Source organism: Mustela erminea, chromosome 9, assembly GCF_009829155.1.
Source record: "Mustela erminea isolate mMusErm1 chromosome 9, mMusErm1.Pri, whole genome shotgun sequence".
NCBI classification, from domain to species: domain Eukaryota; kingdom Metazoa; phylum Chordata; class Mammalia; order Carnivora; family Mustelidae; genus Mustela; species Mustela erminea.
The window spans coordinates 57,377,199-57,390,083 of NC_045622.1; the positions used below are offsets into that span (position 1 = coordinate 57,377,199).

Genomic DNA, 12,885 nt, shown 5'->3' on the forward strand with positions numbered 1-12,885 from the left:
GGGGCCAGTGAGTGGAGTGATCAGTACAGTTTTGTTGCTTTCGGGACCAAAGGTCACGTTGGTGTTATCTTGAGGAAGGGTTGGTACTCAGGCAGGCAGTAGTAAGTGGCTAAGAGATGGTCTCACAAGGAGCTGGCACCCAGGCTGAGGGGTGGGATTGGGTAAGGAGAGCAGCACTCCACAACTCGGACCCTCTGGCCCTTGCCCTATCACTTGGTTAACCTTAGAAATGAAACTTCTAGAACAGACCCGAGAGGTTAGCAATCCGACTCTCTGGTCCTGTTCCTTGCATCTGAGCAGGTGGTTTGCATTAGCTTCAGCCCTGGTAGGAAACCGTGGTTAGATTTTAACTCTTTAATACCCAGAGAGACTGTGGGCCATGTGGCTGTGTGTCTCGAGTGTCACTTTCCTTTTCCTGATATATCTTCTCTAGAAACAGAGGGGTTACTGTAAATGTGGGAATTGGTCCTGATGTAGGAATTTACATTATGTCAATTTTGAAAATGTGAAGAGGATGCAAGTCCTTTGGTTTATAAAGCAGCTGCTTCTGTGTCTTGGTTCCTTCTTGAACTCAGGGAAGAGAAGCCACCTTATCAGTTCTGTGAAGCCTCTGGGATTCTGGGAGCACTTCTCAAAGAAACAGTCTGGTGGTCTCTGAAGGTGTCTTGAGAAGGGTTGCGTTCCTGAATTTTGTTTGTTTGTTGATTCACTGGGGGTTGTGAGTGGGTGGTACCTGATCAAGTTGGGGTGCATCTCAGCAGATCCTTCTGTGAAATGGTTCTGAGCTATAATCGTGGGGATCTGTTTTTCCATCACCATGACCATCAACCAGTCTTCTGGGTGGGGCTTGCCTCAGATTTCAGGGGGAGGGTGGAGAGGATGGTGCTTTGGCTGGGAGCCCTTGGGTTCCAAGCCAAGGCTTGCTTAAAGCTGTAGTCCCAGTCTGAGGACTAGCTCTGCCACTGACTTCAGTCATTCATTACTGGATAAGTGAATGGCTGGCTGGCCTAACAGCTCCCAGCGCAGTGTCCTGTGTCTGGGAAAATGCTGCTTTATGGGCTTTGAACTGACAAGGTCATTCTGGAGTTCCTCATGTTGGTTATTGGATTCCTCCTGTTTCTGTGCCTGGGAAGTGTAGAAAAAGGCATTTGGCCTTGACACTGTTTGCTGAGCAGTGGAACTAGTTTTAGACAGGCTTCCCCACCCTCCGGGAGGACATAAGGTTTGTATGTTTTGCCTCTGAGATGAAGGGAAGAGGCTGGTTAAACCTCAGGTCATTTTTAGCAGCACAGCTGTGGAATCTCTCAGAGGGGGCAAGATTTACCTCAGGTTACGAATAAGTAAAATTTCTGACTGAAAGTTTGGACCTCTTCAAAAGGATAGCAAGTCTAGGGGCAACAGTGGGGATGAGGGACAGGTGATCTGGGCCTCATTTCCCTTGTTCCTAAAGAGCTTAGACTTTTTGTTTTTAATTTTTAAATTATTTTTAAAATTTAAATTCAATTAACATATAGACTTTTTTTGTTTTGTTTTGTTTTGTTTTGTTTTGTTTTGTTTTGTTTTAAAGAAGCCCTAGTAGAGCATTTGGCCATTGCTGCCTTTACCACAAGGGCCAGGCATGATCCCTCTAACTTTAGGCCAGCCAGTAACCAGAAGTCTTATTGCAGTGCAATAGTTGGGACCATTTGTCTTCGTCTTTGGCTGGCCCCAGAGAGCTAAGCATTCAGTGCTGATGAATAGGGCATGCTGGGTGAAAATCATCCAAGACTGAGGAACATATAGGTACTTTAGATTCTCTGCCCTCCTCAGAGCTCCCTTAACCACGTCCCTTGCTCTTGCCAAAGCCCAGGTAAATTGGCTCATTTCCAAGACTGTGACGTTGGTATGACAGGTGGAATCTTGTTGGGTTTTGCGGGGTCAGGAAGCACTTAATTACAATTAGCATTTAGTTATATTTAGCATTTAATTATTTTCTATTATTTAAAGCTTCATGTATGTTTTAATTTCATTCCTTACCTCGCTGTATAAGCTTCTCAGAGGCAGGGACTATGTCAGTGTCTCCCATTTCCCATGTAGCTTCCAGTGCAGAATGAACATCTGTATGGACTCAGAAAGTAATCTTTTTGCTTGGTTGGTAAAGACAGTACAGTTGGTGCGCCTGGGTTGCTCTGTGGGTTAAGCCTCTGCCTTTGGCTCAGGTCATGATCTCAGGGTCCTGGGATGGAGCCCTGACCCCCACATCGGGATCTCTGCTCAGCAGGGAGCCTGCTTCTCCCTCTCTCTCTGCCTGCCTCTGTGCCTACTTACTGTCTTCCTCTCAGTCAAATAAATAAAATCTTAAAAAGAAAAAAAGAAAAGATAGTATACTTACATAGGAAGAGCTAAGAATGATGGGGAGTGGATTATCATCAGATTTATGTATATCTTTCTCCTACTAGACAGTAAGTACTTTATGGACAAGAATGATATCTTTCTTATGCCCAATACACTGTGTGTACAGAAGACGCTTAGCAAATGTGGGGCACCTGGGTGACTCAGTCTGTTAAATGTCTGACTTTGGAGCAGGTTGCGATCTTGGGGCCCTGGGTTCAAGCCCCAAGTCGGGGGAGCCTGCCTCTCCCTCTCCCTCTGCTCATGCAGTCTTTGTCTCTCTCAAGTAAATAAAATCTTAAAAAAAAAAAAAAAAAAGGTGCTTAGCAAATGTTCAGTCCATAGAACCTACACCTTGGAGATGCTAATATGTGGGGAGAATTACAGGTGATGTGACTTAACCACTTGTGTTCTTCATCGAATAGTGACAGACTAAGTACCTGTGACAGGAGGTGGGGGCGGGGCTGATTGCTCCCATGATTGGTAGGTGTTGGAGGGGCTGCTGGGAGATGTTGAGGAATATTTAGTCACCAGGTCTGTGGTCTCCTGGGCAGGTTGGCAGGCAGATGGCCAATTCCCAGTGGGAAAGGAAATTGGGAATAGGAATACCAGGATAGGTACCTAATCTTTCATTAAATGTCCCATGAGATTTCTGCCAGAATTGGGTCTGGTGTCATCAGGTCCCTCATTTGAACCGTATCTTTGACATTTCTGTGGAAGATATAAAAATCCAGAATTTGGAGAAGTTTCCCTCAAGGTTTTGGTTATTTTTAGGCAAAAACTGGGCACCTGCAGAAAGAGCCAGAAATCAGCCTCTCTGTTAAAGATCAGTGATCATTTAGTGTATACGTACGATGTGCCAGGCACTGTTATTTGTGTTGCCTGCTTTGTCTTGAAGCCTCATAGTAACCCAGAGAGGTGTTTGCAAATCCCATTTGGTAGATGAGGAAACTGAACTAAAAGAAGTTGCACTACTTGTCCAAGGTTACATGGAGTCACTTTCAGACCCACATCTGTCAGAGAAACCTTATTTGTTCCATGTTTTAAGGGCACCATGTCCCAAAGAACAGGGTTGAAAGACAGCCCTGAGTTACATATTTTCTGTGGAACGGAAAACTGTGTGTAGAGCTTGTGGACTTTGAATTAAATGCAGGCTCTTTACTGTTATGGTAAGTTTTATAGTAATTTTATTTTATTTTTTAAGATTTTATCTATTTATTTGACAGAGAGAGAGAGAGCATAAGCAGGGGGACAGGCAGAGGGAGAGGGAGAAGCAGGCTTCCTGCAGAGCAGGGGAAGCCCTATATGGGACTTGATCCCTGGACTCTGGGATCATGACCTGAGTCGAAGGCAGTAGCTTAGCCAACTGAGCCACCCAGGAGCCCCAAGTTCTATAGTAATTTTAATGTGTAGTTTGAGCTTTCTAAAAATTCCCATGTCCTTGGTGGGTTAATTGCTGTGTAAAGAGATTGACGTATTCAGAGCCAGTATATTGAACCATTTCCCCCCTTGTCCTTCATCACGGATATCTGATATAATTAGCTGCTGTTCTTCTCTTGGTTTCCAGGTGCATTGGGGTGACTGTTTGGTGTCACCAAGATGACGCTCCATGCCACCCGGGCAGCTGCACTCCTCTCTTGGGTGAGTCTTCTTCTCTTTGGTGTGACCTTCTCCAGGAATTTTGCAGGGGTAGAAAAGGAGTTTTTTAGGAGCCACAGCTATGTAAAGTCTTCTCATCTGGAGATGAAGGAAATACAGTTTTCTTCTGCCTTTCCCCTTAGTTTTTAACTTTAATTATTTCTGGCAATGTTGCTTCTGATAGTGATCCATGACACCACTTGTGTAGCTTAGAAGAGAACTCCCTGCTAAGCTTCTGTGTACCTCTTAGGAGAGGTGGTTTTTTTTGTTGTTGTTGTTTTGTTTTGTTTTTTAAAGATTGTATTTACTTATTTGACAGAGATCACAAATAGGCAGAGAGGCAGGCAGAGAAAGAGGGCTCCCTGCTGAGCAGAGAGCCCGATGCTATGCAGGGCTTAATCCCAGGACCCTGAGATCAAGACCTGAGCCAAAGGTAGAGGCTTACCCCACTGAGCCACCCAGGCACCCCTTAGGAGAGGTTGTCATTTCCTTTTGGTCATGGAAGGGTTGGCTGTAGCATGGCACAGACACCCTTCTTCATTTGCTTCCTGTGGATTTTTCTGACTTAGAAGCCTTTATCCTGATCTTCACTAACATGCGGGACTTTGGTCTTGAAAGGCTTTTATTGTAGGGCAAGGTTCTCCTCAATTTCTTTACCATGTTTCTGTCTGCTTCCATTGTCCTTCTGTTGACTTTTTTTTTTTTTTTTTTTTTTTTAAGATTTTATTTATTGGGCCCCTGGGTTAAGCCTCTGCTTTTGGCTCAGGTCGTGGTCTCAGAGTCCTGGGATCAAGGCCCGAATCTGGCTCTCTGTTTGACAGGGAGCCTGCTTCCCTCTCTCTCTCTGCCTACTTGTGACTTCTCTCTGTGTCAAATAAATAAATAAAATCTTAAAAAAAAAAAATGTTAAAAAAAAGATTTTATTTATTTGATTCAGAGAGAGACAGTGAGAGAGGGAACACAAGCAGGGGTAGTGGGGGAGGAAGAAGCAGGCTTCCTGCTGAGCAGGGAGCCCCATGCCAGGCTCCATCCCAGGACTCTGGCATCTCGACCTGAGCCCAGGGCAGAAGCTTAAGGATGGAGCTACCAGGCGCCCACTCCTTCTTGATTACTTAAATCATTGCACTAGGTCTTTTCATATATCTTCTGTCCAATATGAACAATGGCAAATGAGAGAGTAATACCAAGCATTGGGAACATAAAGCTGCAGGGAAGTAGAAGAGGACACAGAATGTAGTGATGACAAGCCTGTACCTTGGAGTCAGACAGCCTGATCTAGAATTACTGATCTGGCCCAGGTGTGTGACCCAGGGCAAGTTACTTAGCTTCTCAGCACCTTATTTTTAAAATGGAAATAAAAATACCTCATGGAGAATGAAGACATACTGTGTGTAGAAAACATCTAGTACTATATCTGAATAAATAATAATTCTTGATACTTCAGATATTGCTGGGGCATGATTAGGGCCAATGAAAAAGCCATTTAAAATTTTTAGAATAGGGGCGCCTGGGTGGCTCAGTGGGCTAAGCCTCTGCCTTCGGCTCAGGTCATGATCTCAGGGTCCTGGGATCGAGTCCCGCATTGGGCTCTCTGCTGGGCAGGGAGCCTGCTTCCTCCTCCTCTCTCTCTCTCTGCCTACTTGTGATCTCTGTCTGTCAAATAAATAAATAAAATCTTTAAAAAAAAAAAAAATTTTTTTAGAATATTTTAGGGGTGCCTGGGTGGCTCAGTCATTAAGCATCTGCCTTTTGCTCAGGTCATGATCCTGGGGTCCTGGGATCGAGCCCTGTGTCGGGCTTCCTGCTCTGTGGTGAACCTGCATCTCCCTCTCCCACTCCCCCTGCTTGTGCTCCCTCTTTGGCTCTCTCTCTGTGTCAAACAAATAACATCTTTTACCCAAAAAAAAAAAAAAAAAAGGGGAAGAGAAGAAAAAATATTGTCTCTTCCTTTCCCTCCTCTCATCCCTGAGGGGCTGGTTGGGTTTGGGGGACTATGAGCTTTGTCTGCAGTTCAGTGGATTAACTGAATACTGGGGGAACCTTTAGCCACACTGTTTTAAGTTTATTTATTTAGGTCCTAAACTTGTTTTTATGGTGAGTACTACCATTACAGAGAAGAACCAATACAGGGCTAGTTTTATTAAATAGCAGGTACTTGTGTACTTTTTCAAAAGTCAAAATGAACAATGCAGTAAAATATTAATATATGGTAACATAGAAATTTTTTTTAGGAATTTTCAATTTAAGCAAAAATTAGACAGCTAAAGTGGATTTTATGATAATGTAGCTGTGTCAAATGCTTTTTATGAAGAGTGGCAGAGAACACACGTGACAATTTTAGTTGTGGTTTAGGGAAAAATGATACAGGAAGAAAAGATTGGAAAGAAATACATCAAAATGCTTAAAGTACATATATTAAAATACTAGAATAAGTGTTTTTTTCCCCAAAATTTTATTTTTTTATTTTTATTTTTTTTTTTTAATTTTTTTAAAGTTTTTTTTTTTTTTTTAAAGATTATTTATTTATTTATTTGACAGAGAGAGAGAGATCACAAGTAGGCAGAGAGGCAGGCAGAGAGAGGAGAGGAGAAAGCAGGCTCCCTGCTGAGCAGAGAGCCCGATGTGGGACTCCATCCCAGGACCCTGAGATCATGACCTGAGCCGAAGGCAGCGGCTTAACCCACTGAGCCACCCAGGCGCCCCCCCCCAAATTTTAATAATTTGTTTTATAGTATAAAAATAAATTTATACTTTACTTGAAGAATAGCTTAAAATTGTTCTATACCCAGCAGTTACAGTAAATGAATTGATACAGGGAAAGGGGAACTTTTTAAGATTTGACAACCTTAAACCACCCTGAAAATCAGTGAGTTTGGCCCTTCTTTCCGTGTTTTAATCCCTGACTAAAGATGAAAGAGTTTCTCCGCTTCCTCCACTTTCCAGTGATTTCTGATTTGAGAGCAAAATAATGCACAGGAAGAAAATGAATTTTTATCTGCATAAAAGAAACTATTGCTAGATTGTTACTTAATTGACAGGAGATGAATCCAGAAATCTTAAGTGACTTGAAATGAACTGGTGTGATTTTTCAGTCTTTTTAGTGAAAAAGCATTCATAGCCTTTGAAAGTTTTCTTTCTATTACAAGGAGTATTAAAAGGAGGTGGTTTTGGATGCTTACTGTCTTGGTGCTCTCTTCATTTTCAGCTGGTGGAAAAGGATCTTGGCCTGGAATATTCAGAATCTTCCTCAAAAATTTACACTGGCCTTTCCTGACTAATTAGGCTATTAGATTAGGCTATTCCCCTCAAAAGATGCTATAAATATAAGTATACATATTTATGTATATACAAGTATATATATATATATATATATATATATGGATGGTGTAAATTTAAGACTTCAGTGAGAGTTTGCACTTTATGTTCTACACTTTTTAAAAAAACGCTTAACCTGTTTTCATTTAGATGCATCTAGAAGTTTTCTTTTTTTTTTTTTTAATTTTTTAAAGATTTATTTATTTGTCAGAGGGAGAGAGTGAGCACCTACAAGCAGGGGGGGCATCAGGCTCCTTGCTGAGCAAAAAGCCTGACGCGGACCTCGATCCCAGGACCCTGGAATCATGACCTGAACTGAAGACAGACAGTTAACTGACTGAGCCACCCAGGTGTCCCTAGAAGTTGTTTTTGATATTGAAGTATGTAGGGGCACTAGGGTGGCTCAGTTAATCCATCCTCTGACTTCTGCCCAGGCTGTGATCTCAGGGTCCTGAGATTGAGTCTGGAATTGGGCTTGCCACCAAGCAGGGAGTCTGCTTGTACCTTCCCTCTGCTCCTCCCCCTGCTATCTCTCAAATAAATAAATAAAATTTTACATACATACATACACACACACACACACACACACCCCCCACCCCACCCCACCCCACCCCACCCCACCTCCCCGCCACCTGGCTGGCTCAGTTCACACAAATAGGAGCACCTGGCTGGCTCAGTTCATTAAGCGGCTGCCTTCAGCTCAGGTCATGATCCCAGGGTCCTGAGATCGAGTCCCACATCCAGCTCCTGGCACAGCAGAGAGCTTGCTTCTCCCTCCCACTTTGCCTGCTGCTCTCCCTGCTTGTACTCTCCTTCTCTTTTAAATGAATAAATAAAGCCTTAAAAAAATTATTTAAAAAAAATAAGTATTTAATCAAATAAATAGTATAATTTCTGTGGTTGTCATTCTTTTTTTTTTTTTTTTAAATGCTCCCGTTCTCTAGTGCAGTCAGCTAATTAAACTACTGAGAAGTAGAAGTTTTGCTGCATCTACTTCCATTATTTTAATTTTATTAACCATAATAGTGCTTTGCATTTAGCACTTTCATCTTGTAATGTGTTCTTGCGTTCATAATCCCATTTAAACCCACACTGGTCCTCTAAAGTAAACAATGTAGGGATTCCATCCATTTGGCGAGTGAGAAAGTAGGCACAGAAAGAAATAAGTTGATAACAGAGTTCCTGGCAAGTTAGTGAAGGAGTTAGGTCTAAAATTTTAATTTGGGAGCTCCCAGCCCCATATAAATATTTATATTTTTATTTATTAGTAATGTTTTCTTTCTTTCTTTTTTGGGGGGGTTACTAAAAAGAAAAGCATCCCTCTCCCCCAGTGTGGGGCTCAAAATCAGGACCCAGAGATTAAGAGTAGTATGTGCTTCCAACTGAGCCAGCCAGGCACCCCATAGCCCAGTATCTTTTAAAGAGCACATTTTAAAGAGTAGAATCTATTCATTGCACATAACCCCTCTGCTGAGGTTCTTACAAATAAATACCTTGACAAGCAGCCTGAGTTCCCTCCTTCCTCAGTGTTGCACACAGGATTGATTGGTTTAGCAAACCCTTTTTTTCCTGTGTACTAACAAAGGTGAGGTTCAGCCCAGACTACTTCTGAACTTGGTGGTTTTGGAATTTATGAAGTTTTTCTGTTCAAGTTGGCTGTATATGCTTGTTGAATAACCTGTGTACCTGACTCATTTGCAGATGACTGGTGGTGAATTTCCTAGTTGTAAAGACTAGTTAGATGGATGCCAGCCAGAAGGCAAAGAAGAGAAGCAGGCAGTTGAATTGGAATTGACAAGTTTTTTCCTGGGGTTCCCAGCTCTTCTTTTCCTCCTTTTTTTTTAAATTATCTTATTGCCTCATCATTTCTCCCTGTGTCAGCCACAGTTTTATGTCTGGAAAGAATTTTTAAAATGGATTAGTAACAAGATTTTATATCTGTGGGAGTGTGTAAGATATATGTAGCATTTAATGTAAGTTTTGATTAGATATTTCAAAATTCAAGAGATAGAAAGGGCTGTAGGGTGATAATTTGGGCTACAGAGGGTTATAATGTAAACATACAAGAGCTACAAAGGGCAATAATATAAAAAGCCTTTCTTTTTCCCTACATCTGACTTTCAGCCATCAAGTTTCTGTCCCTTGAGGCAGTGGTGGTACAGTTTCTCACATATCCTTCCAGAAAACCATTTTATGCCTACTTTATATTTAAAGTGTATCCCTGTGGCGGAACATCCTAGAATGTAAGCTCTAATTTACTTGAAGCCAGAGGACGGACTCTCACAGTGGCTGTCACTGGACCAGTGGGGGCAGCAGCTCTCCTTGGCTGAAGTGAATGCTCCTGAAGGCCTGTGGCCTGCAGCTGCAGGCACTCCAGGCGAGCCGGCAGCTTGTGGGCCTCTGGGGAGAGGAGCGAGCACAGTGCTTCCCGAGCCTCCGCCTGTTTCAGCAGGCTCTGCCCTGTGTTTTGCAGGTGAACAGTCTGCATGTGGCGAGCCCTGTGGAGGCTGTGCTGCAGCTCCAGGACTGCAGCGTGTTCATCAAGATCATCGACAGTATGTGAGTATGCGCCATGCCCCTCGCCAGCCCCTCAGGGGAGGCCATGTGTTGGGGTGTTGGGGCGGGCACTGCATTTATCCCCTTTCTGTGCCAACAGCTATGATGGAGGGCCAGGGCAGGACTGCCAGCATGGAGCCAGAGACAAGGGCACACGGGCCTCCTCCTTGGGCCGCTGTGTCTGTCTGTGGGAGAGCTTTTGCTCTTTTTCCACCTTCAGGATTCCTCACGCTTGTGCAGGAGAGCCTGCAAATCTCCTTGCTTTCACGGTGTTTCAGGAGTCTGTTCTGGAGCTCGCTGTCCTCTTGTCTCAATGAGAGTCTTCCATACCCTCCTCTTGTGGCTTGTCCTTCTCTCACAAGCCCTCCTTGGCAACTGTAGGGCCAGGAAGAAGAAATGGGGAAGCTCTTGCACTTGAGAGAATTAAGCAGCACTTATCTCAAACCTGGAAATCTTATCTCAAACCTGTTAGCGCAGCACAGATATGTTTTGTTTTTGTTTTTTAAAGATTTATGTATTTATTTACTAGAGAGAGCCCCCTCGCACTTGAGAGCACACAGAGGGAGAGGGAGAAGCAAACTCCCTGCTGGTCAGGGAGCTGGATGTGGGGCTCCATCCCAGGACCCTGGGATCCTGACCTGAAGGAAGGAAGGCAGACGCTTAATGCTTAACAGACTGAGCCACCCCCGTGTCCTGATATGCTCCTTTCTAAACCATTACAGCATTTTTGGGGTTTTCACCTCATTAACTTGCTCTGTGAAGTCGATTAGCGTTTGATAAGAAGCTTGCTGTCATGTAGCAAGGATTCTAGTGAGCTTTGTTTTCTGTCTCTAGCATGGTTCCTTTGAACAGCACCCTCACTTTATTTTTTTAAGATATTTATTTATTTATTTGACAGAGAGAGACAGCGAGAGAGGGAACGTAAGCAGGGGGAGTGGGAGAGGGAAAGGAGGCCTCCCGCTGAGCAGGGAGCCTAATGTGGGGCTCCATCCCAGGACCCAGGGATCATGACCTAAACCAAATGCAGACACTTAACGATTGAGCTACCCAGGCACCCCAGGACCCTCACTTTTTAAAGGAAGGCACAGTTGACTCTGAGCCCCCAGGTCAGGGACAGACTGAGGTGTTGACGGTGTTTCTGTTCCACACATAGCAGGGTAGGAACTGGTGCTAGGGAGTCAGCATCTCTGTGAAGCAGCTTGGCCACCTATTCATGGGGAAAGAAGGTAGAACTAAGTTGGTCAAAGGTAGGGGTTGGGTCTGATTCCCCTTGGGATCCTCTGCACCTTGCTTAACACAGTAAAATGGTTAATGTTTATTGAGTAAGTAAATGAATGAAAATGTAGTTGATACTCTTCTTCAGCAAAGTCTAGTGGGGCTGAGTATGCTAGAACAGATGGATTCACTGGAGTGGTTTTTGTTTTTAATGTTTTGAATGTATTTTTTGAAATGTATGTTGGTGGTAGGATGTCTTATAAGATGTTTTGGAAGTCCCTGTGGCTCTAACCAGCACCTGCCTTAGTGAAAAGAAGTAAAGAAGTCACTGTTTTCTTATTTTGGTATAGACATTTTCTCTCCCAGTTATCCCAGCAGGACCTTTCAGCACTTTTTTTTTTTGTAAAGATTTTATTTATTTATTTGACAGAGAGAAAGAGATCAGAAGTAGGCAGGGCAGCAGGAAGGGGGGGAGGGAAGCAGGCTCCCTGCTGTGCAGAGAGCCCAATGCAGGGCTCAGTCCTAGGACCCTGAGATCATGACCTGAGCCAAAGGCAGAGGCTTCACCCACTGAGCCACCCAGGTACTCCTCAGCATCATCCTAAATTCCTCCCTCTGCTTGGCAGTGATCCTACTCAGTCACCATCCTCTCAGTTTGTCCTTGGAAGACTTCTCACATCCCTGTCCCTGCCTCATTCTGGATACCAGGCCCTTGTGACCTCGTCCTTCTCTAATCTTTGCATGTCCCAGGGCATTCCTTCCTGCAGTCCTGCTCCCATTATGATGCCCCACAGTTGCTGGGCCTCAGTGACTCTTCCTTGTCAGAAGATTAAAATAAAAAATCTTCAGTCATGGTATGGATGAGCTTTTATCAGGGGCTCCTCTCCTCCCACCAGTCTTGTTTCTTCCTCATTTCTATCCCCATACCTTATCCCCATTTTTTTTTCTTCCAGTCTTAGTTCTGGATTTTATTAGTTGTATAATCATGGTGCTGCTCAGCTTGTTCTTCTCATCCCCTTGTTGCCTATAAACTGATGATTAGAGCCAAGCTTGATTGTTTAAGGTTTTTTTGTTGCTGTTTGTTTTTTACAAGGATACTTAATAGATAGAATTGAGTACCACCCATAAGTCAGCATTTTGCAATTCCTGTTGAAAATAATTATTTTTCAAACCCTGATGAAGTGGTAAATCTAGATTGTTAACACCAGTAGCTGGTAAAATCATTAGGCTGACAATATCTAACCTACTACTGAATTTTAGAATCACTCAAAGGAGGGGCAGCCGGGTGTTGAGGGGAGCCAGCCCTTGTAACATACAGTAGGGTGCAGCTGTTTTTTTGTTTTTGTTTTTGTTTTCTGAACTTAGTGGATCAAGGTAGAGCACCTAGCTGGCTCAGTTGGTGGAGCATGTGCTTGCTGATTTTGGGGTTGTGAGTTTGAGCCTACATTAGGGGTAGATATTACTTAAAAAAATAAAATCTTAAAAGAAAGGATCATCTTGGGGCGCCTGGGTGGCTCAGTGGGTTAAGCCGCTGCCTTCAGCTCAGGTCATGATCTCGGGTCCTGGGATCGAGTCCCGCATCGGGCTCTCTGCTCAGCGGGGAGCCTACTTCTCTCTCTCTCTCTGCCTGCCTCTCTGTCTACTTGTGATCTCTCTCTCTCTCTCTCTCTCTGTCAAATAAATAAATAAATAAATAAATCTTTTTAAAAAAAAAAAGAAAAGAAAGGGTAACCCTTTCAGATTACCTCCCTCCTTGGGAGCTTTGTACTATCAATAAACCTTGCTTTGCTT

At 43.5% G+C, this 12,885-nt stretch overlaps 1 protein-coding gene across 9 annotated transcripts in view; it reads left to right on the top strand.

Annotated features, from left to right (window-relative positions):
- NUMA1 (nuclear mitotic apparatus protein 1) overlaps window positions 1-12,885 on the top strand; it is a 77,522-nt gene that overhangs the window by 38,527 nt on the left and 26,110 nt on the right. For 8 of the 9 annotated variants that reach the window (XM_032359504.1, XM_032359507.1, XM_032359509.1 and 5 more), the window contains exons 2-3: window positions 3,938-4,011; window positions 9,797-9,882. In XM_032359504.1, the coding sequence (XP_032215395.1) occupies window positions 3,970-4,011; window positions 9,797-9,882 (128 nt within the window). In that variant the 5' untranslated portion in view covers window positions 3,938-3,969. Of the gene's footprint in view, window positions 1-1,762; window positions 1,783-3,937; window positions 4,012-9,796; window positions 9,883-12,885 lie in introns of those variants that run through there. The other variant, XM_032359508.1, reaches the window with a different exon arrangement.